This window comes from Hippoglossus hippoglossus, chromosome 3 (assembly GCF_009819705.1).
Source record: "Hippoglossus hippoglossus isolate fHipHip1 chromosome 3, fHipHip1.pri, whole genome shotgun sequence".
Taxonomy (NCBI): domain Eukaryota; kingdom Metazoa; phylum Chordata; class Actinopteri; order Pleuronectiformes; family Pleuronectidae; genus Hippoglossus; species Hippoglossus hippoglossus.
In genome coordinates this window covers 5612266-5640183 of record NC_047153.1, presented here as the reverse complement: position 1 = coordinate 5640183, position 27918 = coordinate 5612266, and the positions used below count along the sequence as shown (strand labels likewise).

At 40.5% G+C, this 27918-nt stretch overlaps 1 protein-coding gene across 2 annotated transcripts; it reads right to left on the bottom strand.

The window, feature by feature from the left end:
• Window positions 1–901: 901 nt before the first annotated feature.
• Window positions 902–11710, bottom strand: LOC117755671 (RNA-binding protein with multiple splicing 2). Of its 2 annotated transcripts, none has more exons than XM_034575663.1 (8): window positions 11089–11710; window positions 8651–8728; window positions 7345–7383; window positions 7086–7148; window positions 5994–6144; window positions 4608–4771; window positions 2842–2914; window positions 902–2015 (listed from the first exon to the last, which is right to left on the bottom strand). In XM_034575663.1, exons 1-7 carry the CDS (start codon window positions 11368–11370, stop codon window positions 2849–2851), a joined length of 843 nt encoding a protein of 280 aa, XP_034431554.1. In that variant the 5' UTR covers window positions 11371–11710; the 3' UTR covers window positions 902–2015; window positions 2842–2848. The 2 variants fall into 2 exon arrangements, with proteins under 2 accessions (XP_034431554.1, XP_034431562.1); XM_034575671.1 differs by having other exon boundaries at window positions 4623–4771; window positions 11089–11696.
• Between the last annotated feature and the right edge of the window lie 16208 nt (window positions 11711–27918).

The following is a 27918-nucleotide window of genomic DNA, read 5'->3' as shown; positions in this document are numbered from 1 at the left end:
TTAGGCTACTGTTATATTATACTGGTCTGGAATTTTTTTAGTTTTTAGTATTATGGGATATGTCTCACAGTATGTAAAACAAGTAGAATATATTCAATACTAACATATTTTAGGACCACATTATAAAAAAATCAACATGTTATGTCTTTAAATTTCATGTTGATCTGATCTTTTAAAACCCCAAATGTACAAAAGCAGCAAATCCTCACATTTGAAAAAAAATAAAAATAAGGCAAATTGCTTATTTTGCTTGATAGTTTATCCAATAGTAATTTTATTTATAAAGGACTTAAAGAACAATGTACATTTACTTCATTATCAAATTAGTTGAGTTTATCACATGAGAACATTATTTCAGCACTACTCTCCTTAATTTTTGTATTTATCAAATGGTCCAAAAATGCAGAAAGATACAGAAATCAAAACATTTCAATTAATAATAGTGTGATATTTAAGTTTTTAACCTCAATGCTGATGCTCAGTTGGTGCCAATAGATTTCAGTATGAAGCCGTCACTGGAGCACTAATTACAGCTGAACCGTAACTTAGTTGGCACAAGATGGCCGTATGTTTACAGTTAAACCACCAGCAGTTACCACAATACAATTAGGCAGGTGGTGGTATTGAGAGGAGTCACTTAAGGGTCCCTGGAGGAGCCGTCACGGTCGACTGAGCAGAGCATCTCACCAGCTCACGGGGGCCGAGTGTGGGGGTCAGCTCCATACGTGACGCAGAGAGACATTAATGCAACGATGCTTACAAATGAAAAGTTAGCCTGAATTATTGATGTCAACATCCACAGTGTTCAATTCTCAAGAGTTAGCAGGCCAGTGACGGAGCGTTTTCGATTGGCCGGTTGTTTTCCGCTGCGGCGATAAATGACAGATGCTCGACAGAGAAATGCATTCACTTCTTTTATTCATAAGATGGGAATATTTTTAACATCTTATGCACAGCAGATACAAAGACAAACATGTTCTAAACCACAAACTAAAGTCCTCCATTACTCTAATCCTGCTTCCCATTTCAAAATGGCCCCTGCAAAAAAAGCAACCCTTTACATTTGTAGTCCAGTTTCACATTCTGAGAGATCGTCTCACAGCAATCTCATTTTAGCAGAATGGCTCAAGCCACGTACAGAATACTTCCATTATTTTTTTGACAGATACCCACTTCCCCCTTTAAACAAATTGCACTTTTTTCCTCTTTAAAACTACTTCAACAGGATTATAGGATCTGAAAAATAACACCAAAAACACAAGAGACGACTAAACATCCAACTTATACAGGTTCATTATTTAGTTGCACAAAAATGCATAAATATACATTACGCAAAAAAGTCAAAAAATACTTGTACTTTCTTTTGCTCAAATAATGACAGACATTGATATGATCATAAAGGACTGGGATTGTCATCGAACGTAGGGAGGCATTCACAAGGTCCATGCGAGATAAGCCATTTACACAACAGCCTAACATTCACAGAGGTAAGACCAAGGTTCTACAGGAAAACAAAACATTTCGCTGTCTAGGCAAAGGTAAAGAGGCAACACAAACACTAAGTAAATTAGGATACACAGAACTCTGCGTTCTAAATTCATGCCAAAAAAGACTTGAACATGCAAGGACTCTTAACGCTTCTAAACCTCCCAGGAGCAGCGGTAACCCGTGGAGAGACTAGCTTAATAACGGTAACTTCAATGCGACAATTTCCCTCAGCAAATATGATCCGTCGCGTTTAACTAGGATTTGCACGAGGATATTTTTTTTAATTTTATTTATTTATTTATTTTTTTGAAGTGCTACGATGGTACCGCAATAGTTGCCAAGGATAAGCTCAGATTGTCGACAGCAAGATGATTTCAACTCAAACTCCCCCCAGGGACAATCGGGAGGAGATATAAATACTGTTTGTTTATAATAATGCACACTTGTCCATTAAATAAACCTGATTAAATTAATGAAGAGCTTGGCAAACCTCACTTCGGCTGGACAAAGGTGTGGTTTCCAGTAGCCTGGAGAAAACAGGGAAAACGAGAGTCAGTCCAGTAAATCCAAGAATTTAAAAACGGACACAGCTGCACTTATTCTGCATTTTACTCAAAGTCAACGCTTTAGTCTCATTGCTTTCTGATTTCCCTTCCCCCATCTGTGGCACTCAGCACAAAGTCAAACTGGTTCTTATTCAAAATGCAAATCTCTAATTCATAGGTTTTAAAAGGATAAACTACTTCCTTAAACAGGAAACCATTGTTTTGAATTAATCGGGGACTATTTTCACATGAGGACTGATTCGTATTTGTTCCATTCAGGTACATTTACTGCTATAAATACCTAAAAAACAAACAATGCATTGATCTAATGTATCAAAGCCTGACAGATTATTCCTCTGGGGTGTAGAGCGCCATTGATGTCCAAATATAAAGAAAATTAATGAGCCACACTGTTGAGTGACATGTTCCTTCATTACCATAAACTTGGACACTGGTTTATTTTGAGTCAGCCTCACATACTGAGTCCTGGGGCTATAAATACAAGCTGAAAAAAGCCCAGACAAATTCACAATTTACTCCTTTGATGCATTAAAATATTTATATTAATGTCATTTAATGCAACAAATGGGTTTGGGGCTGAGTGAGACAGGTTGGGAATAAGAAAGTAAAAGACAGGCTTATGCACTGTTTTGTGAACAGTTTTTTACAATGAGAAAGCAAAGAATAGCACCAGACAAACGCCACATCAGTTATTTTCATTTGTGTCATCATACTTTGCAGTTTTCAGTCAAACATTGTGTTTCAGTTTGGAGGATGAGATCTTACTGTTGAACCAAAGTTTACTCACTAAATATCTAACAGAACTGCCGGGATTTCCATCCAGGCTGGGAAGTCTCAGAGGGAGTCGGGTACCAGCGCATCTGAAGAAACACAAACACAAATCAAGTTCAGTAGACCGACACCAGGCTTCAGTGCGTCAACACTCAACTCTGCGGATCCGTCATCCATTAACGGGTTTTGACGAGCAGGTTCAGGACGACGGCCCCTTTAAGCCGTGGTCACTGAAGCCATGGGAATGTGGGTCACGTAGCAGCTCGTTGAGGACAATAGTCCTCCAGTAATTAACAGGCATGGAAATGTGGAGAGTTTCAGGCTCTCCTTGTGTTCAACATTTCCACTGGCTAAGAGCTGGTCCGCCTGCACCTTTCAATACCTGCGACTGAGGCCTGTGGCAGAATGAGGCCTCTCATTTCTATTCACCCTAATGGAACAGGACAGGGGCCACAACTGCGCGGCCAAACGGCTTAATACACTCAGGAGGGAACAGTTGTTTAGAGACTGTTAATGCTTCGCTGCTGTCGTGCGGTCAAACTAACGAGGCCGAGAGGCAGTGGAAGAGAAGTCGGGGCATTTTAGGGATCTCTCATCAGATTGCGATTAAAAAAGCTCCCTGCCCTCCCTCTGTGTGGCTACACGTTCAGCTTATGTTCCAACAGGAGCGTGGACAGTAAGTTGGCACCTCCTGAGAACGCCATCGGGTTTTGACAGTTTCTCCGAGCAAATGCCTTGAATTCCTCCGCCTCTTGTGCCCGACAAAATGGACTATGTCATAGCTGCCTACTTCAGTGTATCGCTCCCCTGGGCTCTTTCATTGCAGGAGGAAGTTAGCTCATGAACTTCAAATGACCCAACATGAGAAATATTTTCCATCGCTATTGTTACCGAAGGCCCGGCTCACTCCCTTGTAGTCAGCAGTAGCATTTAAACTGCTATTAGCTGACAATGTAAAACACATTTGTTCATCCAGCCTGTTAATGATCAACAGTCTGCAGATGTGATGAAACGTGTGTGTTGTGCTTAAAATTTGCAAACCAGGTCCTAGAAAATAAATGTTTACTCCTCTGGAATTCATTCTGCAGATTAAATTATAGATATTTTATCAGTAACAGCTTCTTTTCTGCCCACTGATGAACAGTGATGCTCAAATCTCCATTAAAGGAAAAAGCTACACCTTCATGCCCGAGATTCGTCCGCATAGAGAAAACCAAAAAACAGCCAGGAGACGAACACAGAGGGATTTAAAAGGTATGTGTGAGGTTACACTCAACCAAGGAATGTGCCCATCACATCACTGATGAGCACGAGTCAGAGACATTTTCCATTTGAAATGAAAAATATTTATTACGCTACAACTAATGGTTTTAACTTGCACTCGGTTTTATGATATTACGGTCGAGTACATGTTGTGCAGCCAACAGCAGTTGACAGACCTGAAATCGGGGTTGGCTTCAGCATCACTGGTCTTTTTGGTGTTGTAATACCTCAGAGGACCACTTGGTTCCAAGAATCCAAACCTCTATTTCTGACAGTGCAGCAGGTTATTCAATTCAAAAATCTTAATTAATTATCTATTTGATTAAGTTTTAGGGTTACACTTCTCCCCTTAACTTTCTTTGGCGCTGTGGACAAATTGAGAAAAATGAAAACACCTCTGCACCGCAACTTTACAAGAACTCATGCCCTCGTACCTTCGAGCACGCATTTTGAGTTTTTGTAAAGCTGAATACGCACTAGGGCATATCTCAAAGGATAGAAGATAAGAGAGAGACACACCGGTTGCTCCCTCACCTGGGCGTGGAGGGCTGCAGCAGCGGCAGCGGCCGCTGGGTAAGTGAAGGCTGCGTGAGGGAGGCCTGGGGTCAGCTCCGTGGTGTACAGGGGGTAAGGAGTCCACGCATCCGGCGATGCTGGGATCAGTGCTGCCCCTGTCAGATCATCTGGGGAAGAACAGGGCAGGAGGATACAAAATGCTGACTAACCTACCCTTGAACATACAGGCTTGCATCATGTACAACATTTTAGAATTAAATATATGATCAATACATGCTACAAAAACAAAAAAAGACATTCACTTGTTGTGTCGTTATGTTTGTAGGTTTACTTTGCACTGTCACAAGAATGAAGCTTTACATCCCTAATGGCGCAGTCAGACCAGACTTCACTACCTATAAATGTTCAGAAGTGAAATAAACTTTCGGATTAGAACTGAAATCAAAAACCTGAAGTTGTCCAGTTCCCTTCATCGAGCACCAAGAAACATTCAGTACCTCCACCAAGGTGGTGGTTCTCATTTGTGTGCGTTTGTTAGTTTAAAAAATGACAATTGATTTTCATGAAATGTTCTGTAGGACGAAAGAATACATTATAAAGAACACAATACACATTTTGGTGCAGATCCAGGACAATTCACAATTGTTTTTTTTCCTTTGAATTAAAAAAGTCTGAATCGGGATTTTATATCTGATTTCAAAAGCTTGGTGGAGGTACACACTCCAATAAGTGTCGTTCTAGTTTCTATTTGGCGAGGACACATTAGCCTCCGGTTGTAAAGTGATCGGCCTCCAACATTCAGTTTGATCGCCGGTGAAACTGACCTCTCAAAATATATTCCTCTCAATAACTGCATGGTAACATAAAAGCGGAAGAGGATGGAGATTTGATGACAAAATATTTGATAAAAAGCTGCATAAATGACAGTTTGTGTCCTGCAGTCTTTAGCCTGCAAACTCCTGCAGTTCACGTTTACAACCCTACACACCATTTCCTATCCCCTTCCGATTTTAGCCACATTTCATCGGGAGAAATCTGGTCTGAGTGAGGTCGTCGTCAACCACCTGTCCACATCTAACCTATCGTGCCGTTGTTAAGGCAAAAGAGAGCAGAGACGCAACTGCTGGCTAAACCTTGTGAGAGTGCAGTTATCGCAGCTGGACAGAAGCAAAGCGGCTGTCGTAAGAGTCGAGATGACACATGCATGTGGAGGTGAGTTAGTCTTTCATTTGTTAGACACTGTCTTTAACCCCCTGCCCGTTTGTCTTTAATACCCCAGCATAATACGACAAGAATTTTTTAAAAATGGTAACAAGGGCTATCGAGTACTGGCATTGCCAAGGTGAGAGTGGATGAAAGAGCCTAGAGTGGTGCAGCCGTACAACTTACATGGGTCCCGTGCAATGAAGTGTGCTCCTAGAGCAGGGTGGATATTTGTGGGGTTCGGTGTGGCCATCAGCTTACTCTTTGCCATCTTCGTGTTGGCTTTAGCAAACTCTAAGCGCAGGGTCTGGGGACTTTCGGGGTCAAAACGGATACCCTGAGGGAGAGACGGAGGAGGGGAGGAGGGGGAGATAGTATAGTAAGGGAGGTGGGCTGAGTCTGAGGGGCTGAAGCTCAGTAGTCTCTCACGGCCTCCTTTCCTGAAGCCATGTTTCAATACTCGGCATGTATCCTTCAAGCTTCCCGTCAGCTAAACACTGTTCTGCTGTCTTCAAAGGACAGACTGAAGGATACGCCGATATATTTCAACATGACTGCATCTCCTCCTCCTCGTGACGACATCAAGAGCAGAGGCGACAGGAGGAGTCGCCCCCCCCCGTCACACGAGCCAGGAGGAGAAGGAGACGAGGAAAAGGGCTGATGGTGAGACTGTGTAGTTTCTTTCAGGTGGTTTAATCCTGCTTGTGTTCTGGTGCCCTAAGCGTTGTGCCCACATGCAGGTGAGTAGTATTTTGGTGTGTGTGCGTGTGTGTGTGTTTGTGTGTGTGACTGCTGGTGTGTCTAGGAGGTGATGCTGATAAGGAAGGCCTATGAGAGAGAAGTGTTAGATCTGCCAATGTGGGCTACTACTGGGTGACAAAATAAGAGGTTACGCTACTGAGGACGTGTCCAAATAACACTACACATGTGGCTAGAGAACGAGTATTACAGTAAAAGCAGTGAAAGCTATACCAAGGATGTGTATCAAGGTCAAAGTAAACTACCGTAAGGCTACGGGATTCTGGCCTCTTTCCAAAAATGGCCCTGCCATTGAATTATAAAAGACAAAATGGGTTGGCTTTGACAAGTTTTATGGGAAAGAAAGAACTTTTTTTTTTTTTAAACTCCCAATCATTCCTCTCGGGTTTAAGCAAAGGTTAGAACAAATCTAAGAAATACAGAGCAACATTTAAAGAGGATTTAACACAGGAGGGGGGGGGGGTCCTCAAATAGCAACAGACAGAGATTACATATCAGTGAAAACGAGGCAATGCTTACATTTAGCGCATTTTTCGCAGCTTCAGCTCCAGACCTACTGTCAAAGGTTACAAACCCGACAGGCTGGAAGAGAAAAGGGAAGAAACAAACTGAGACAACAGATTCCAGCTGCACCGGAAACAAACAAGCATTCTGGGAATCAAATATCTTACAGCTGATAATTAATGGGAACAATGTTAAACAGCTTGTTTAGTATTTTTTTTTTTTTTTTTTAGTGTAGCATTGAAGCAGCTCCTTCAACTCATGGAAGGAATCTCACCTGTTTTGAAGTTAACTTAATCAGTGACCCTTCATAACCCTGTGGGGAAGAAAGATAGCCAATTATCCACCCAGTCACATGGAGGAAGTCACACATGAACGCCTCCTGCTTTACGAAGAGAAATCTGCTTGTGTGCACCTTCAGTTTCACTTCGACAGCGGGAGATCACGGATCCCTCTGTGGCAGTGATGCACTTATGTTTGGTGAAATAGTTTCGATTAAATAGAGCGAAACATGACCATAAATGCAAGTTATCAAGATCCATGAGGGTTCAAGCTTCGATTAAGTATGAATAAAGCCTCTGATTTATAATAGAGTTGAGAAAGCACAAGTGTTGGTTAAAGAACGAAGTGATTCCTGGGAAATGAGGGGGAATTTGGCCTCACCGGAGTATTGATAGATGGGATCATGCCTGATCCTGATTTACAACCATGGAAAATTAAAACAACTTTCACTGGCTGTGATAAATCCTGAGCAAAAATCCAAAACAGACTCAGTAATTCAGAGAAGAAAAAGAACGAGAGGTCGAATAGAATAAATATTATAAAGAAAAGAGGTTTTTAATTTGGAATGAAACCGGATTTAATCCCATTTGCTCGCTCTGTGCGTCGTTTGCCGACCGCAAAAAAGAAAGAAGCTCATCGACTTACGAAAACAAAACATTTCAAGTGATTTCACAATGTCTGAATGTTACGAGGGGGAAATAAAAATGTCCCTACACGGTGGGCGAGCTGGGTCACGGAGAGGGTTGGTTGGCCAATCGCGTGGGCTACTCATTTACACATTCCACAAGATCATCCATGTGCGCGGGATACCACTTCCAATTTGGTTAGTTAGGACACGGGTGGGAGGGGTGTTTATGGAACTGGAGTCCAGTCAAAAAAAAAAAGAAAAGACCAATGGATGAACAATGATGTGGCCTAATTTCCATATATGCAAATATCTGGACTTTCATTAACGAGGGGCTCGTTCAATTTCATCTCCCAAAAGAAAAAAAGCTGCAGGCATGAAACGTGGTTCTGTTGCAAACGGGATTACTGTTGCTTCCTCGTTTTTTTTTTAAAGAAAATGTTAAAAGGTCTTCCTCTGTGTGCAGATAATCCTTTCAAAAACTCTTTCCACGACTCTTTCCCAGCACCTGGCAGACAGCAGCGACATTTGCTTTAGTTTTAAGACGGGTGAGAAATCAAGTCCATTTCATTTTAGACCCCGAACCATAAAATTTGCCCCACATGGCTTTAGTCTCCACAATCTGTAGAACATCTGTACAACTCTTTCCTTTAGACTCTGTCATGTTGTAACTCACCTTAAAGGGTCTGAAGAGAAGGTACAGTTCCCGCGGTTTGATATCGACCGGTAGGCCACTGACGAACAGGGTTCGTACCTGCAAACAAAAAGAAAAAACTGCAATTCACCATTCGACAGGGACAGTCTTTATACTGTTTTTTATTTAGCATCGTCATTCTCTACAAACCGCAGCATGGTGGGAAAAAAACAACAACCCCACACATGTTTGGGCTTTCGTCCCATCTCTCATTCCTACACACGTGTATTTTGTACATACATGAGATCAAGTCCTGGAGAATGAGAAAGGGTCATAAAAAGAAAATGCTGAATTGAGCTACAAACGTTATGAGTCCAGTTTCACATTGGAAATTGAAGATTTGATCCTTTAAGTAACTGGTTGCAGCCTCTTCAGATTCTGACACTTTAAACATGAAGCTACGTCTTCAGTTTGCACACGTTTACAGGCTGAACTATAGAGTGATTATATTATAGAGTGATGCCAGACAGAGGTAAAATTATCCAGTGATGATTGATAGAAACCCTGAGAAATTAAAAACTAGTTTTGCCTCCTAACTTCTCATTTTCTGCCCTTTTAACCACATCAAGACCCCTATTGTTAAGATCCACAGCTAAAAGATGGCGTCAAAACCCAAACAGACAAAAATAATCCAAGAATAATCCCTTTAAGAGTTTCATATCTGTGATTTGGAGAGCTGAGTGAAGTGAAACCTGTGATTAAAAGACATCCAACATGTTACGAGTTCATAACCATGAACATAAGATGGTCTTCACCCTGCTGCGGACCCCCGGAGCCCCTTCGTGGACCCCTGGACAGGCCCCCGACCAGACCTTTTGAAAACCTATGTACGGTGCAGTGTGGCCGGGGGAATTAAGCAGAGAGCGGTGCGAGGCCCATTAGTTCCCAGCCGGTGGGGAGGCCCTCTGTACAATGGGGCTGCCAGAGGAACAGCACTGGACAACAGTGCACAGCGTGACACCATTTCCTTCCTCTGACCTGCGGCCCCAACCCTGCCAGCTCTCCGGCATTTTTCAGGTGCAGCCCAGCAGCAAGTCTCGGCCCTGCACAAGTCAGCACATGCAGCAACTGAAGGTCGACGCAGCGGGACGCCAAAACTGGATGGAGATGTTTCAATCTGTCCTCCTGCTCCTCATTGATCCAGTGGCTCGAGGACGGCCAAGTGTGTAAACCCTGAAGCACTGTGGTATTTCTAATAAAATCTGATAAGAACCAGTTAAAACCATCCCTCAAACATTGATTGACATTTGACCAGTTACGGCATCTTGACAGAACCTGAGGCTGTATTTTTTGGGGGTGTTTTTAAAAATAATAAATCTCTTGTCTGTTCGGTTAATTTTATTTATCTTGAGGAAGAAAAGAAAAAAGACGACAGCAGCAGCAAATTAGACGAAGAAAAGTCAAGTGGCCACTCAAGGCTTTGTTGTAAGATCATGGGAACAAAGGAGGACCAACAAAAGGCCCAGACCTCCCCTCAGGTTCTCTCCATAAGGAGTCATTAAAGAGGAAATGTAGCTGCATGGCCACACTCAGACTGAAACGAGGAGTTAATTCAATTAATCAAGTTGAGGTTTTTTTATCAACTCGATTTTTTTATTAATATTCAGATTTTCTCATATATTTGGATCCACAGATATGGATGTGTTAACAATTATGATTTATTGTAGGGTTTCAGGTTTGTGATGACTTAGAGCCTCTTGAATATAAGTATGCAGATCAACCTGCAGCGTCTCTATGACGCATCTCACTTTGTTTGGTAGAAAAACAAACGGAAGCAAAGCGACAAATTGAAAAAATAAATATATAAATTAAAAAGAAAACTCTGGATATTTGGACATTTTTAGAAGCTATGGATGTTTGGGATTTTTTTTTCCTCTTCCAAATCAAATATTTTTTATTAATTCAACACGTTTAATATAAAATAATTGAATTTTCTTATTAAACAGTGCTTTATTTTATGACCATAAAGCCTCTTGACCCTTGTTAACAGTAAATATCAAATTAAAAACACGGGAAATAACGTCTGAATCTACGATGAAATAGAAACAAAAGGAGAAGGTTGATATTTTAATTGATTTATATTGTGGGTGCTTGATGGAGCCAATCATGCGCACCTGGGGGGGGGGGGGGGAATCTATTCCAAGCATGGAAACATGCGATGAGAAATAAAAAAAATGTTCAGATTCATTTACGAAGTGTGAGAAACTTCACTTTCTCAGAATAACCACGTTTTCACTTTTTTTAAATCTACGACCTCCTTGTTGCTTCCTTTTAAAAAATAATAACAGCCTCAGGGCGAAAAAGAAAACCAACCAAACTCAGCAGGTGAAAGTTCAGTGACACAAAACGTGACGCAGTGACACAACTTCACCAGAAAGTCACTGAACAATTAGACATTTACAACAAACTTTGAAGCTCACCTCCTCCTCGATGGAGACATTGTTGTTGGGCTCTGCGTCGGTCTTCAGACTCATGGTGTCGCTCGCTTCAGCCGTTTCTGCTGCTGCCGCGGCCGCTGCGCAAAGAATCACGTTTTTCCTCGTGGAGTGATATTTCCCCAAAGTGCGTCCGAGGCCGCAGTGGAAGTCCTGGTGGCGTCTGAGCTTGAGGAGGGAGGATGTGCCGAGGTGAGGTCGTGCGCACCCGGAGGCGTCCGAGGATACTCGAGTCGTGGAGGTCGTAGAAGTGCGAGAGAGAATCATTCACGTAAAAGGAGGGTGGAGAAGAAAGGAACGAAAAGACAAGAGACTGGTTGTTGGTTTGTTTTGTTGTTGCTGCTACAAACTAAAGGTGAAGAAGAAGAAGAAGAAGAAAGTGGAAGTGTGCTCCGTGTGTGAGGGTGAGAGATGGGGGGGAAAAGAAGTGCGCGTAAAAACCTGGAAGCCTCTGCGCTCACATCAATGCCCTCAGCTGTGGGACTGTGCGCACGGAGGACAAGTAAACTTTTCTCATTGGAGGGAGCGTCTCTCTCTCTCTCTTTCTCTCCTCCCTCGTCCTCCCCTTCCTCCTCCCTCCTCTTCCTCCCCCCCCTGCTTTTCAATTAGGTCATCAATTATGTTGGAGTCTGCTGTGAGCAGTAATCAGGCGGCAGATCCGCCTCAGCTGTTGTGAGGAGACCCGGCCCCCCCACCCCCCCCTCCGCAGCCGCATCACCGCTTCCATGGGACCCCAAACTTTATATGAGGATATCTACTTGATTTTGTTTTATGGTTTATGTTGCATTCGCCTGTTCAGCATCTAGGTCCCCTGAAAAATAAAAATAAGGTTCAAAAGATAAGCACCTAAGCACCACTAACACAAACAATTAACGTGTTTTTTCCTGTAATATTTCATCTAGACTATTAATAAGATTATTTCTGTGACCCCCAAATGCTTAATATTTGACTTCATGTGTTCATTTGTTGTTGTTGTTTATTCTTTATGTTTTAAAATAAAATAAAAAGGTGAAAGAAAGAGGAAAAAGGCACCAATGCATTACCAAGACATATTCATATGTATATTTGTCACCCTGTAGTATTTGGTTAGTATTTCTATGATTTAAATGTGACTTCATGGGTTCATTTGTTGTTTAATCTTTTACTTTATGTCTTTTACTTTACCTATTTTCTTTTATTTTGTGGTTATATGATAGCCTATTTTGCATCCAATGAAATAAAATAAGGGGAAAGAAAGAGAAATATATGATATATTAATAAGAGACATATTTTAACCCTATAATATTTAATTACCTCTTCTGTGATATTTAAATCCTCAGTATGACTTCATTTGTTAGATTTCAGTCTTTATATATTATATTGTATTTTCTGAGGTAAAACCTTTATTATCAGGCCCCAGCATCCGTAACAGTTAAGGTGATGTAAAGGGATATTTCAAGAATTATTATTTTTGACTGTGATAAAAAAGTAGATCTACTCAAGAACTGTACTCAAGGACAGCTCTGCGGTATTTGAGTATTTCACTTTTAAGGTATTTATCACTTCTACATCACATTTGAAGAGAAATATTGCACTTTATGCTCCACAACAGCCACATGTCAGAAAATCCAAAAATCAAAGCATGATAACAAATCTGACCAATTTTTTTTTACAATCTATAAAATACAAGATAAAGAAGAAGAGCTTGTTTTTTAATTCATTTCAATTCAATTCTATTTGTATTGTGCCAAATGATAACATACATTATCTCAAGGCACTTTACAGAGTAATACAGAGACCTTAAAAATTGTAGAGAAACCAAACAGGTCCCACAATGAGCATCACTTATTGAATTAAATTCATAATTATTAAAATATTATGAACTTATTAGATGAATAAGAATAATGTGACTTTACAAGCCTTAATAATAATAATAATGATCAATAATCATTATAATAATAACGATGATAACAAGGGCCTGTGGGTGTTTTAATGAGTTGGACCCAGTTTGACGTAAGAGTGGCGTGGGCGGGGTGATGGCCTCTTGTCTCGTGTGTCGAAGCCCGGCCCTGGACGTGAGCCCAGCATGCAGTGTGTTTCCTCACAACAAGGCAGCTCTCAAAGGCCAGACAGTTTCCTGACTTTGTATAGGAACACAATCAGGCAGGCTGAGCGAGGAGGAGGAGGGGGGGGGGGCGGCCGAGTGGACGGACGTAGTCTCACTCCAACTTCTCAGTGATTTGATCTAAAAATAGTGAAGCTCCACCATGTTTCTGTACATACTGAACCCGAGTGATGAACGCAGGAACAAAGAGGGGAGCAGTCAGGGGATCAGAGGAGAAAGCAAACACAAATAGATACCAGGGGCGTTGGTTTTTGGTTTTATTGTTACCAACTAACTCTAATTTTAAACCTTACAACTACTGTGATTACATAATTTTAGTTTCTTTGCATGAAATCAGAGACAAAACATCAACAGCTAATTGAATCCTTGACCGATGATACATTAAAGAACATTATTTATAGAGATATTCACTGTTTTCAGCTTCTCTAATGCACATATGTTCTGTTTGTCTCTGTTTTATATCATTGTGAACTAAATATCTTTGTATTTTTGGACTGTTGGTTGAAGATTGAGACATTTTAAGATGTTGCCTCAGAAGAAGAACCTTGTGATAGAAATTTTTCTGACATTTTATAGATCAAAGATTATGTGAATATGTGTTTAAGAAGATGACAGATTCTTCACTCATAGGATTTAATCGATTGTTTGAGTGATGACGGATCAACCAGCATCTATTTTGACAAATCATCAAAAACATCAAATATTCACTGGTGTCATTTTCTCTAATCTATATATTTACTATATTTTTCTCAGTTTTATATCATTGTGAACTAAATACCCTAAATACCATTATTTTTTAGTATTGGTTGGTTAATATTAGACATTTTAAGATGTCGCCTCAGAAATGTCTCACTATTTTATCACTACATTTTATAGATCAAACGATTAATTGACGAATAGAGGAAACTATCAGAAGATCAATCGATAATTGTCAGTTGCAATCCCGAGTGAAATCATGGGAAAAAAGCAACTTGTGCAGGTGGATTTTTACATAATTCAGAATTATATGTAATTGTAAATGATTTAGGATTTGAATTTAATAAAAAAAACATACATGTGGATCAGATACATGTGTCTGCTGAAGGATGGAGAAAAGCTGTCGGCCTTCTTGCTAATCTCCTGGTGGTTTTGAATTAAATGTATAATAATGTTCTGAGGCTGAAATAAAGGTGAAGATCGTGAAACCGTTTCAAACACTGATATCTAAATTGGACGATGAAAGCAGGATGTAAATCACTCTGTGTTTAATGCGAGCGTGTGGTGGGTTTTATCACGTGTTTGTCATATTTCCTCTCGTACGTTTCATGCGTTTTATTATGTTGATGTTTAAGTCGTTGAGCTGGAAAACACATTTCTCCTTTGGGAACAATACAGCTGAATTTTCTAGTAGGTGCAGACGTACATTATGTTTTATGAGAATAAACTAGAGCACAATAGAGCTGGTCCCAAATCAGCACCAGTCAGCATCACTGTTGTACTTTACTTTGAGAACGTTAAAAAAAACCACACGGCCTATATTACGCTCTGTTTGTCATTTTAGTAACACTGGCTGCCTATGAAATATTGACTGTGCTGCTGAGTGATCATTAATTCATTCAGTTTGTATGTGCAGCTCCGACAGGCTGTGTCATGAGGGTTTTAATGCACAGGAGGCCGCCATCTTCATGCACCTTGCTCGTGCATTCAGGACTTATTACATCAAATATCAAATCTAATCCCTCTTTTTATACTTTACTTTAAAGGAGACACACTTATGCACACAACATGATTGAAAACGAGCATCTTGCATCACTCAGGTTTGCTGGTTTGAAGACAAATTTAATATTATCTTTACTGTGATAATGTGATTTTATAATTTCATCCAAAGGTTTGTGCTTTTTTTTTGCTCCCACACATATGAAGATGTTTATGTCTTGTAATGCATATTGTAAACAGGTCAGTTCCATGGGTTTGAATATCAGTTTCATTAATTAATAAAAACAGACATTTACCATAGCTGCAGTACAGTGACGTCAGAAAATATTGATAATATTCAGGATTATGTTCCAAGATCCATCTTGTCAAGCCCTGTTTGTTGCTGATATTATTCTAATGAGACTCTTTCTAAACTAAGATTATTCGTTTTGTTTTAAAACATGTTAAAACACAATATGTGAAAAATGCACAAGTGATTATGTACGATCTCTTATTACTGGCCGACGAGACAAATTGATAAATCGCCATAACTTGTCATTTCAAGCACATTCTCTAAACTTGGCAGCTGGAAACATGTTTGTTGATCCTTTTGCGTTGTGTCTTTTGTCTCGTCCTCCTCCTGCAACTTTCTAAAAATGTCCAAACCTCCATCAAAACAATCGGTGGTTGCAGAGCGTAGACGACCGGGACACGAAGGGTTAAAAAGAACGATGAGTCACTGCAGCTCTGAAGCTTTTATGTCCAAAGACGTAACCACACATCTTTACCAAAGATAGATTGTGTAGATGTGCTGTTCAAACTATTATTTATACAGTGGGATTTAAAGTAATGTGTGTTTGGAGGTACATTCACTGACCTCTTCTTTCTAAGTGTGCACATATAGAGAGGTTTTTACATAATTGAGGGGCTGAGACTTTTATAGTATGATCGTTGATTATTTAGACGAAATAGATTGATTCTAAAACTGTGATTGTTTGACTAAAAAACTGTTTCTCATTAGTTGAAGAAGCTGGAGGAGATGTTTTTTCATGGACCTGCTGGATGACTTGTCTTCTTCTTTTACATCACAGCTGGTCCCACATGTGTCAAACTTTGCTGTTGTCGGTTTGGACAAACTGTGGAGGCACGACAGATTAAAGGAAACTGTCACGTTCATAAAGCTGCGTGACAGGCATTCTTTATCAGGCACCTTTTTTCTCATGACCTAATATTAGCAAAAAAAGATGACAGTGTTTAGTACTTAAAATAAAACGCAGAACTCATTTTGTGTAGCAGAATGTTGTTTTCTCTTCTTTTTGCCCTGATAACGAGCTTGTGACGTCTCTGTTGGATCTGTTGTCTCATTAGTAGCATCAAGATCCACAGTTTGGAAACGTATCTACTATCAGATTACCCAGTAAGCTAATGCATGTTTTAAAAAAAATATTTTTATGAATTCAATTACAATGAATTAGGATGAAATTGTATCAGACAACTTATTTTGTGGTTCCTGTGACCAGAATGCGTTTAATAACCCTCCTGTCTTGATGGTTCGGCCTGACACCAATTTTTTAAATATATATTATATATTAATGCAGCTCCCAGAATTTAGTGGAAATGTGTGTAAAATGATGGACAATATATATTAGGTATTTCCATTTGATTAGATGGTTCAGCTGTAAAAATAAGGAGTCTTTGGTTTGAATATTTCTCTTACTTTGATTCAATCAGGAGCCTGAGAAGCAGACTTTATAAAGGCAGTGTATGAAAATGTCCGATAGTGAAGAGGATGGTTTTAACAACATTAGAACCACTCAAGAGGAAATAAAAGGGGAAAGCGGATGTCAATGAGTTAATAGGATTCTGCAAATTAACAAAAAATGTATAATTGTCACTGAATTACCCGTCATTGTGTCCATCAGATAATCCAAACAGCTCAGGAGCATTAAATCAGACCCCCCCCCCCCCCCCCCCCCCATCTCTCTCTTTCTGTTTCTCCCCACCAACACCTGACAGAAACCGAGACTGAATAGTTCAGAGGCTCTGGATAAGCCTCATGTTTTATTTGCGAAAAGCGGCCCCATTGTCCCATAAGTCACCTCACACAGCACTCTTCGACTTCACGCCACGCTGAGCCTGTCCCGCTGCATTAGCGTCACCCGCTGCTAAAGCACTTAGCTTGTGTTCTCCGTGTCCTCTGTGGTACAGCCAAACATCCATTTGGAGGTCCGGGGGAAACTTTGAAGCTTTTTCACCCACACACCCGAGCGATGGAGGCGCGGGACGGCGTTCGTGACGTTTCGTGAATACATTGTCCAATAAATAGCCCCCTTCATGAATACATTAAAGCCAATCAAAGGCATGCATGTAGCCGCGCCTTCAAACCTGGACGACATGAGCCGTGTGGATGTGGATTTCTTCAACTGAGGGTTTTTTTTATTGGAAAGAATTTAAATGAGCAATATCTTTATTACCCTTTTAGGAAGTGATAGCACCATTTATCTGTTGTCCTTTAGCTGACACTTGTTGGACACATCAGCTGTGAGAGGCGGAGAGGACAGAGGGAGGGTGGAGAAGCTTCAACGACTGCTTGAAATCAATCAGCCCTCATAGACGGCACCGCTGATACATGCATCAAACACACCAGCTATTTTTATTATCTAGATCTTTCAGAAGAAAGTTTAATTAAATGTTTCATTGCTGCAGCAGACGACGAATAACACTTTAATGCGTCGCTTTCATTTGATGTAACAGCTGCACTCCAGTTTTACAGCTGCCATCTTCCATCAGGTCCTTTTGCACTTATTAAGAGGGAATTTTCACATGGGTCATATTTTTTTTTAATAGATGATGGAGGAAGTAACCAAGTCTTTTTTTGTTGTTATTGCTTCAAACATGTGCATTGCCTGAAGAGAAGTTAATCTTAAAACGGCAATAAATTATTTTTTGGCCTCTTTGTGGCAATGGAATGAAGTCGTGGACAGAGCATAGCAAAGAGCTGCATATTTAGAAAGTAAATATCGTGTAATATTATAATTTATTCAGAGAGGTGTTTGTGTCCACTGGATATTGCATAAGTCCGATATTCACTGTCCTTTTTATCTCTGTTTTGGTCTCTACCATTGACTGTATATATGGACTTCCTCCCACTATCCAGAAATGAAGCCAGGCCATCCCAGATAAGGACACTGGTGTGGGGCCGTGGTAGCTAAGTCCCACCGTTACACACGTCAACCAATTGTAAGTAAGTCTCAGCTGTCAATCAAGACGTGTCAGCCCATTTCATAGCTTCAAATAACTAATTAAAACCAAACTTTATCAAAAACATCAACACTTGTAAATACATCAGTGTGATAAGAGCTACCTGAAATGACAGAAACCAATTTTAAGAACATTGTATTTGGCGTACACTGAGGTTTTAGTTTGGCAAGTTTCACATCCACTAACATGGAGGAGGCGGGGTTTAAGACCTATACTGCAGGCAGCCACCAGGTGGGCGATAAAGACACTTAAATAAGATAAGATAATAACAACTTGTGTATCACCAGTTCCTCTTATTGGTTTAATGTTAGATTACAAAGAAACCATTATCACCCAATAATATAATCAGCTGAAGTGACATTGCTAATGAGCCATTGTCTTCCTCTGTCCCCTCGTGGTCCCGATGTTTATGATCATGGTGGTGACAGTATCACTCCGACTCTGAGAGACACTTCACAGCTTCAGTGCAGGGGCCCGTTCACGAGGTTCCTCCGTGACACTGACGACATAAACATCAGCGTTAAATATTAATGTCAGACACATCAGAACTTCAAGGGGTCACAACAAAGATCCCATCTGTCATTGGCTCGTCTCCTCGCGTTGGCCGGACACGGTAACCCCAGTTCATTGCCTCCGCCGCTCCTGGATCTCAGGGCTGTTATGTTTTCTCCAGCGACAACAAAGTCGGTGCCAGCAGCGACTGTGTTTATTGTTTCGAACGACGCAGAAAACAAAACTACAAGCTGAAAAATGTTCCGAGAGATTTGCCAGATTGGGGGGGGGGCTACTGTGAGATTGTGTGTTACGTATTGTTTGCAGCTCAGAAATAACAAATCTGTCTCTTCTTTCCCTCCCTGACAGTCTGTCTGTGTGTCTCTGTCTTTATCACACTTGTGTTTTGGGGTCCTGGAGGAAAGACAGGACAGAGATGATCTTATTCTTAATCTTCGAACTTGCTGGACGGGAGTTAATATCAAAGTGTTTCCTATCACACAGAAATACTCCCACTCTGAGCATTCCTCACCAGAGGAAACGCTGGAGAAAAGACCCAGTGGGACCGTTTAAACAGTCATTTTCTCATGAAGTGAAACTGGGAGATAAAAAATAATTCTCCACTGAGATCTTTTTAACATGGGAAAAACATGCAAAGAATCTGAATCACACAGAATCAGAGTTTAAAAGTGATTATTTAAAGACAGTTTAACAAGTATAATAATAGAAATAAATGGACCGTAGAAACCAGCTGATTTATTTTCATATTTCAGTTTCAGTGGATAAATAAAATAAACACTTTCACAACATCCTCCCTCAGCAATAAGGTCCTGGCTTCCTGTTTGTGTATGGGATATAGGACATGGAGGGTTGTGCTATTTAAACCAAAGGGCAGCAGATTCCCAGCGAGCAGCGGCCGGCGGGATCTGGACGTCTGCTGCCAGCTCCTCAGGGGGACGTGAAGTGGGTGGGAAAAAAGAAAGCAGGAAAACAAGGGAATCAAGATGCAAAAGAGAATGGGAAAGAGGATGATTGAGAGGGGGGGTTGTCATGCAACAAGATGGAAAGAGATAAATATACATATACGTAATATACAAAAAACTGTACCGACACGTGTAAAGCCTGTTAACACCAGATTTGGTCCCTTCGCACTTCCATAGATACTAAAACTAAAACTCAAGAAATCTTTTCAAAACATTGTTTCGAATACAAACAAATTATGTTTAAACAGATTAAACGACTGATTAACACGTTAATTTACTGGCTAAAATATGAAACTGCTGTCGACCTGTCTCTGGTCGTGCCTAACCTGACTCTTTCAGGACATATAGACACAAGGTTGTTATTGAATACTTTAAATTCTTATAGAATAAACCAACCATATTTCCCAAAGTGTTTCCCACCACTAGAGGGACTAAAAGAACCAAAAAGTATTTAGCCAGGGTCGATTAATCCTCTATATTATTTCTTTTATATTCTGTTGCTAATTACACTGGTAACACGCTGGTAGTCACGTGACATTGACAGAGGCTGGGGGGGGCGGGGGGGTAAACCCTGGACAGGTCGTCTCTCTATTACAGGGCTTCACAAACTTATCCTGTTATGTAACCTTATTAAAAAAAAATCTTGGCTCGGCGCCAAAAACATCACTTGTTTCTTGGCCAGCTGCCGAACTCCTCCTGAAATCTGTAAACGGGTTTTTGAGATATTCTGCTGAATTACAAACTGATAAACAAATCTCCTCGGTGGAGATGAGAGGACAGATGGCACATGCAGACCAGAGGAAAGACACGTTTAACTGAACCACCAAGTTTCCTGATCTGTAAATTAAACAGATGCAGCTGATAAAACTGAAATCCCTGCAGAGATTAAATAAAAACAGGCCGAGACTGTAAAGAGGAAAAGAAACGTCAGATTTATCTTGTTTTTATCAGATTCAGAAAGGAGATGGTAGATAATCAACCACTGCAGGGATTTCAAAGACAGAAACGCCTTCAGATAACAATCGGACCCTCCGGTGACTGCAACGCCCTCCGTCTGCAGCCGCTCTCTGTTCTGCACCCAGACGGCCGGCACATATATACGGTGTCACAACTCTGAGAAGTGGTAATGCTCTGTTTCTTGGGCAGGGTCTCTGGAATGTAAACTACCTACTGCCCACTCACAAACACCAAGGACTTCATCACAACTTGTGTGCGGCCTAATGAAACACAGGGAAGCTCAACTCTCACATGTTAAATTCCAAGCCTGATAAAAGTAGCTGGAATTTACATGATTTGGATTCAGCTTCTTTATTGCTGCTGGATATAATTCCTCATCAGGGAATTCTTTAAATGAACCGTGGTTACTTCCACTTATTAGATTAACAGTGTGTGTTTATTTGAGGCAGCTGTGTGTTTATTATGTTTATATGACGATGATGTGTGTGTTGAAGACTTTAGCCACTGGAACGAGGTGCTGCTGTTGGTCTTTTATATTCTTTTCTATTCTGTTCTTCCCTAGAATAAACAAAGAAACCTCAAAACACAAATGAGCCAAAGATATAATAAGCTATGTAACAATTCCTAATTAAAAACGACTAGATCTGTGTACTGACATTATCCAAAAGGTTTCGAACAATCTTCTAAACCAGAGAAATCCCCATTTGTATTCAAGGAAACAGGACGTCTCATGCATCATATCTGGTTGAACCGTGGGCAGACGACATGGGACGAGTCCCACTCACTGAACTTAAACACAACTGAACGTAGGATATTACCCATGATCCCCGGCTTCCTGAAACATAAGCCCCTGTAACAAATCCACCAAACTCTGGTTAGAGTTCCTTCATAATTTAAAAGTTTACTGCTGAATATTGGAGATAAACTCTTGGTTTTTAATGACTTTAAAGTCTTTTTTAACTGATTTACAGTTCAGCTTTACTCTTCGACTCATTGGAACTAATTCTGACATGAGAAGCTGCAACTATCGGTTAGTTCCAAACTTCTCACAGGAGATCGTAGCCACTCACCAAAGTTACATAGAGAGGAACAGACGTCCAGGTTGAGGAGTGGGAATGAAAGAGGAAACATTCTTCATATTTAGTCACTGAACCATCGAGCTGCTGTTTTAAGGTAAAAACTGTTTCATAGTGTTTCTTTGAATTCTCTGTAACGTTCTGTGGAAGTCGCCTGCTTGATGAAGAATAGAAGATTGGAAAAATACTAAACAACGCCAAAGACCGACGGTGCAATAACTCACGCAAACATATGTTTTTTTTTACAGAGATTTCATATAGACTGACTATTAGAGGCTTTCAGATCAATGTGGTGACAGGTGAACATGCTCCTGTCTGCCACCAGTGCTCTCTGAGAGCGTCAGCGGGCTATTTCCGTGTCGTGAGGGACGAGGCACCAGCGGAGGGGACATTAAAGTTTCAGCAAATCATCGTGGACTCTAACCTGTGATGTGATGTTTGCATCTAAAAGTGTGAGAAACGTGAGAAATGCAGCACGGCCGGCTGCAGCAGGTCAAAATGTCTGAGGACATGAAATACGTGGTTCTTGTAAAATCATATGAACACAAAATGTTTGGTGACAACAGAGAAAATCAAAGGAATTATTAACCTGTAGCTATAATATTATTTTGTCTTTTTAATTAACCCTTTGTTTTAGCAATGTTTGTGATGGTAGGTAGGTGGAAGGTAGTAGATGGATGGATGGAGATAGATAGATAGATAGATAGATAGATAGATAGATAGATAGATAGATAGATAGATAGATAGATAGATAGATAGATGGATGGATGGATGGATGGATGGATGGATGGATGGATGGATGGATGGATAGATAGATAGATAGATAGATAGATAGATAGATAGATAGATAGATAGATAGATAGATAGATAGATAGATAGATAGATAGATAGAACGATAGAACGATAAAAGGATAGAAGGATAGATAGAAGGATAGATAGATAGATAAAAGGATCGAAGGATAGATAGAAGGATAGATAGATAGATAAAAGGATCGAAGGATAGATAGATAGATAGATAGATAGATAGATAGATAGATAGATAGATAGATAGATAGATAGATAGATAGATAGATAGAACGATAGAACGATAAAAGGATAGAAGGATAGATAGAAGGATAGATAGATAGATAAAAGGATAGAAGGATAGATAGAAGGATAGATAGATAGATAGATAGATAGATAGATAGATAGATAGATAGATAGATAGATAGATAGATAGATAGACAGACAGACAGACAGATAGATAGATAGATAGATAGATAGATAGATAGATAGATAGATAGATAGATAGATAGATAGATAGATAGATAGATAGATAGATAGATAGATAGATAGATATTTGATGTATGTTTTGAATCTCTCTCTTAACCTTGACCAGGTCTCAGTCTCCAGTATGAGCTCTCTCTGGTAGCGGTGGTAGGTGAAGCTCACAGCAGAGCATCAATCACTGGACTCAAATCCAAACACATGTTCGACGCACATTCTCCTGTTCCCTCTCTGCTCCTCAGATCCGACGCATGGCTCTCATCTAATGGACAATAACAAGGCAGCTAATAGCAGCAGGATGTAGTTCGGTCCCACTCAGAGTCACTAAATCAATCTGTTCCAAATAAACACCGGCCTTTTACGCCGCTTTGCTCCTCCTGAAACCTGAGTTCAGAGTGTGACATCTGTAATTTATTATGACCTAGTGACAAACACATGAACACTGACTTATTCCTGGTTTTAACACAGTGGGGTCGCTGAACTAAAACCTCTTTGCTCTTCCTCACATTTCCACTGATGGTTTTTCCTATGTCATTCCTTCCTGCGTTTGAGAGGAACTATTTAAAATGTCCTTTATATATTTATATACAGACACAGGGACACGGAGTCCAGACACTGTCAAAATGTTATTTTCACTTATATTTCACCTTTTTTTAAAGATCGTTGAATCAAATCCTCAAAGTTAGTCCAGTTAGAAAACTTTGCGAAGCCCCTTGAAAATGAAGCTGTTGTTTATTGTTTTGTTACTCGATGAACATGGAATAAAATGTAATGAAGTGTAAAATAAGTGAGTGTAAGATAACAACCTGCCATCGATATGCAACCCATCTATTTGTATATTTCAAGATATGCTACAGAACACAGTGAGATATGGAGTTAGATTCTCTTTATATATAATATACGATACTTAAACCTACAACAGTACAGTGGTTATAAAATGGTCTCATTTTGATATTGCTCATTTGTTGGGTCAACTTTCTTCCTCCTAAACAGGTCTTATGTTCATTTTATTTGTGCATTGCAAGATTATTACCTCATCGCTATGCAGAATGCAAAAACCTGTGAGTCTTTGTTTCACTGCTTCCAAAACAAACGCACACGCTGGCCAGACCCTGGTGTTTTCAACAGGTGACAGTGGAAACACGACCGGGCGTTAAACATTATAAATCATCAGCGTCCCCTTCATTACTGCACTGGAAGAAAGAAATGTGTTATTAATTGCACATGGAAAATATCCATAATCTGCGAGACACTTAAGAACGTTTATACCAGAGGCCATGGGCACAGGAACGATTTGGTTTGTTTAGTAAAGTAAAGTCACACAAAGACGTGTGAGAGGAAGATCAAGTACTCCACTAGAGATTCCTGTTCTATCTGGTTAAATCTTATCTTAGTGCCGTGTGTTGTGGTTTAAAACTATGTGTTGTTTATTTCTGCGAGACGAGCTGCCAAACGTATCTGAACCCTTTCACACGTTTGGACAGTCGGGCACCTTTCTGCAGAGTCTCGCTCCTCTTGCATACGAGCGTCTGCTCAGACATAACGTGAACACAAACATTTACGATTTCAGAAAAAACATACTTTCTCTCATTTCAGTATATTTTCACATTGTAAAAGCTGGATATGAAACATGATTCACAATAACCGCACACAGCAATGAGGCTCCTGCAAAAAAATCTGTATTTTCCTAAAGTAGAATTTTCTCTGCAAATAGCTTTAAATCGAGTGAAACGCTCCGACCACTAACCGGAGAGGAGAATTCAGGTTGGCGTTTAGGGCTGGGAGGCATTCAGCAGCAGTAAGAGCACAGGAGCAGTGAGCAGAACTAATTTCATCAAATATTAAACCTGGTTAGGAGATTCAGCTGAGCGGCACAGGGGTCCAGTGGGATTTCCCAGTCTGGCTGCATAACCAGGGCTGGAGGATCATGGGACATTTTGTACAGGAAGCGGACCTGGGTGGTCGCCATTTTGAAAAGTAATTGAAACCATATCAATAAAGCTCGATTGTAGATTCAACCTGCAACATGCTCGTGTTTGTTTTGTGTCTATTTTTAAAGTGCATGCATCTTATTCCCTGCACACGTGACAGCGTGCACTTGAAATTCACAGTCATGTACCAACAAACATTAAGCTCTCTGTGTTTTTGTGTATTTCAATAAACATCAGCACAAATCTACAACCGAACCTACAAGAGAAATCAAAATTCAATGTCTACCGGACACAGTGGATAGTTCGAAGGAGAGCTTTTTTTATCAAGAGTAAGAAACATTTGAAGAAAGAAATGAAGAAATGTGTGAATAAGTTGATAGATTAAATAAACCTGCAATCTGTGTATTTGTCTTTCCTCTCAGTGAATCAGTCAATATTGTCTGAACACAGTGAAGTGTGGGGCAGTTTGGGTCAAAGGAGTTCATCATCTTCCTCTGTTTTAAAAGTTACAAATATTCTGTAATAACACGACTCCTCAAGCGCTTGATGACATTATGTTCAATATATTTAAATATTAAGAGAGGAAATGACTGACAGGTTATATAAACACAAAGACGTGAATGTTTTGCAGGAACCAGGTGAATCATGTGCAGAGACATGAAATATGACATATGAAAGTTTACTGGGATAATCTTTGGAATTAGAAAGAATTGAAAAATCTGAATGTTTAAAAAAGAAACAAACTACATTAAATGAACTATTCAAACGTATTATTTCAGGCCTTCAGCTATTTGTTGATATTTATCCCATCTTGTAATCTCTTAACTCTCTGAGTCAAACTTCCTGCAGAAGCCAAGACCCTGAAATACACTGGTGGAGTTTTCAGTCTGAATTTCTTCTTGCTGATGGAAAAAAGCCGCTTCATGCTGAGTGCGCTTCAGTTTTCCTTTTCTCCTCAGTCGCTCTTGATGAGTTTCAAGGACTAAATGCTTAAAATACACGGATATGATCGTCTCAAGCATTTTAACAACAACAAAAAAGAAGAAGAAGATTGTCTTAATTGTTGCCCAAGAAAAGGACAAAGTTATTTAAAGAGCACATCTGAATCATTTTGAAATCCACCTGACTCCTGAGTGCAGTCTATTTCCATCTGTCAGGCGGCCCCTGCTCTTTTTTCGTTGCAAAGCGAGTGCGTGAATTTTATTTGGGAAAGTGGCGGCTCTGTGCTTCAGATGGACATTTTAGATTCATGCTACGAGCTGTATTGGGCAGACGTGAGCTGTAATGGAGGAACTGAAGGAGAACGAATGTTTTTTTGGGGGGTAAAGTGAAGTGCTTTACCCACGGGCAGCCTATAAGTTGGCACCAGCCCATCGCCCTCCATCGCCTCCACTCAGCTCCTCCATCTGAGGCGTACTTAGCACCATTCATAATGCATGCTCACCACTCCCCCCCACGCACAGGCCTGTCATGGCTTGTTCCCTCTGACAACTCAGCCCAACTCTACTTCTGCCCCTAAGAGGATGTGGAAGGCTGCATAATTTAGATGCCGCCCGCTGTTTTCTGGGCTCGTCTCTGATCAAAAATGTAACAGACGGAGTTACTGGGGGAGTTTTATCTAAAGGGGGCAATGGAAGATGTTCCAGTGGAGACAATGGACGCAGGCGTGGGCCAAAACTTCTCCAACTTTTTCCCCTGCAACTTCTATGACGTCAGTGACGTGTGGGGCAAACTGTCCTCGTGCATACAAGACATAAACCTTGATGAGCAACACACACGCTGCGTGTTTCTCCTCTCCGTCATATTCTACGTTTAAAATTGTTTCTAAAGTTGAGTTATGACTTCAGCAGACTAAACGTTATTCCTAAGACGTCTTTGAAAGTCTAATATGAAGTGATGTGGCTGAACATGTGTGTGTGTGTGTGTGTGTGTGTGTGTGTGTGTGTGTGTGTGTGTGTGTGTGTGTGTGTGTGTGTGTGTGTGTGTGTGTGTGTGTGTGTGTGTGTGTGTGTGTGTGGATGGAAGTACATGCACCGTATTTAATAAATCAGAGTATTGTTTCAGTGGAGTTGATAAAGGGAAACAAAAGGCCCATTGAAGGTAACTGGTGCAGCCGGTGTGGCCAGCTGCAGTCGGCCAGGTCAAGGTGACGGAGGTCACGGAGAGAAGAAAGACATTCAAGAGACGGGATGAACACCTGCTGAGAAGATCTGACTCGGCTGAATGAAAGAAACGACACGGGTCACAGTGTGCGTGCTGACGTGTCTGTGGGTAAATCCGTGTAGGTGCCAGATACTTGATGGGGATCACAGAGTGAAACTATCTGAGGCTTTTCTGACCAGTCCTGTGTAATGTCTTGAATAATAAAGCACAACATGCGTATATAAGCCTCATTAAAACTTTTCTTTTTAATGAAGGAAAAGTTAAATAAAGGCTTGAAAATTGGTACAGGGGTAAAGTCTGGGTCAAGGAAGAGTCCATTAAGTGTTGGTGCGGATGTGGATCAGGGGGCAGATCCTTATTACTTGATTAAGGCAGCACCTTAGAAAAACAGAGAGAAGGTGATGGAGGGATATTCAACAAGTATCACTCGTCTGATGTCAACATGAAGAAGACATGAAAAATAAAAGCTTAATTAGCAACGTGAAATAATGTGACCTCAGTCCATTAGAACAAAATAACACTGGAGTCAAATCACTTTTTCTAAGACTTAATTTCAAAATACCAACCATGCAGAAAAATTCAGATGAACTGTAAATGCTAAATACTGGATATTCATTTAATCAGATAAACTCCACAATGCAGTAAGTTGTGTATGATAATATATCGGATCTTTTATGGAATATTTCTTTTGCATTGGAGACATTTGTTGTTTTCCAGCTTTCGCAGAGTTGAACTGTTGATGTGGAAGAACACACGGTGGAGAGAAGCACAGTTTTACATCACGCTTGGCCTGTTTCCTGTAGCAACAGAAAAGATTTAGTGTGCTGCTGCAGTCGCTCTTAACTGATCTGACTCCGTCTCTGCACACCAGTGAATGCTGAGGCTCTGGTTGAGCGTGCCACAGTCTA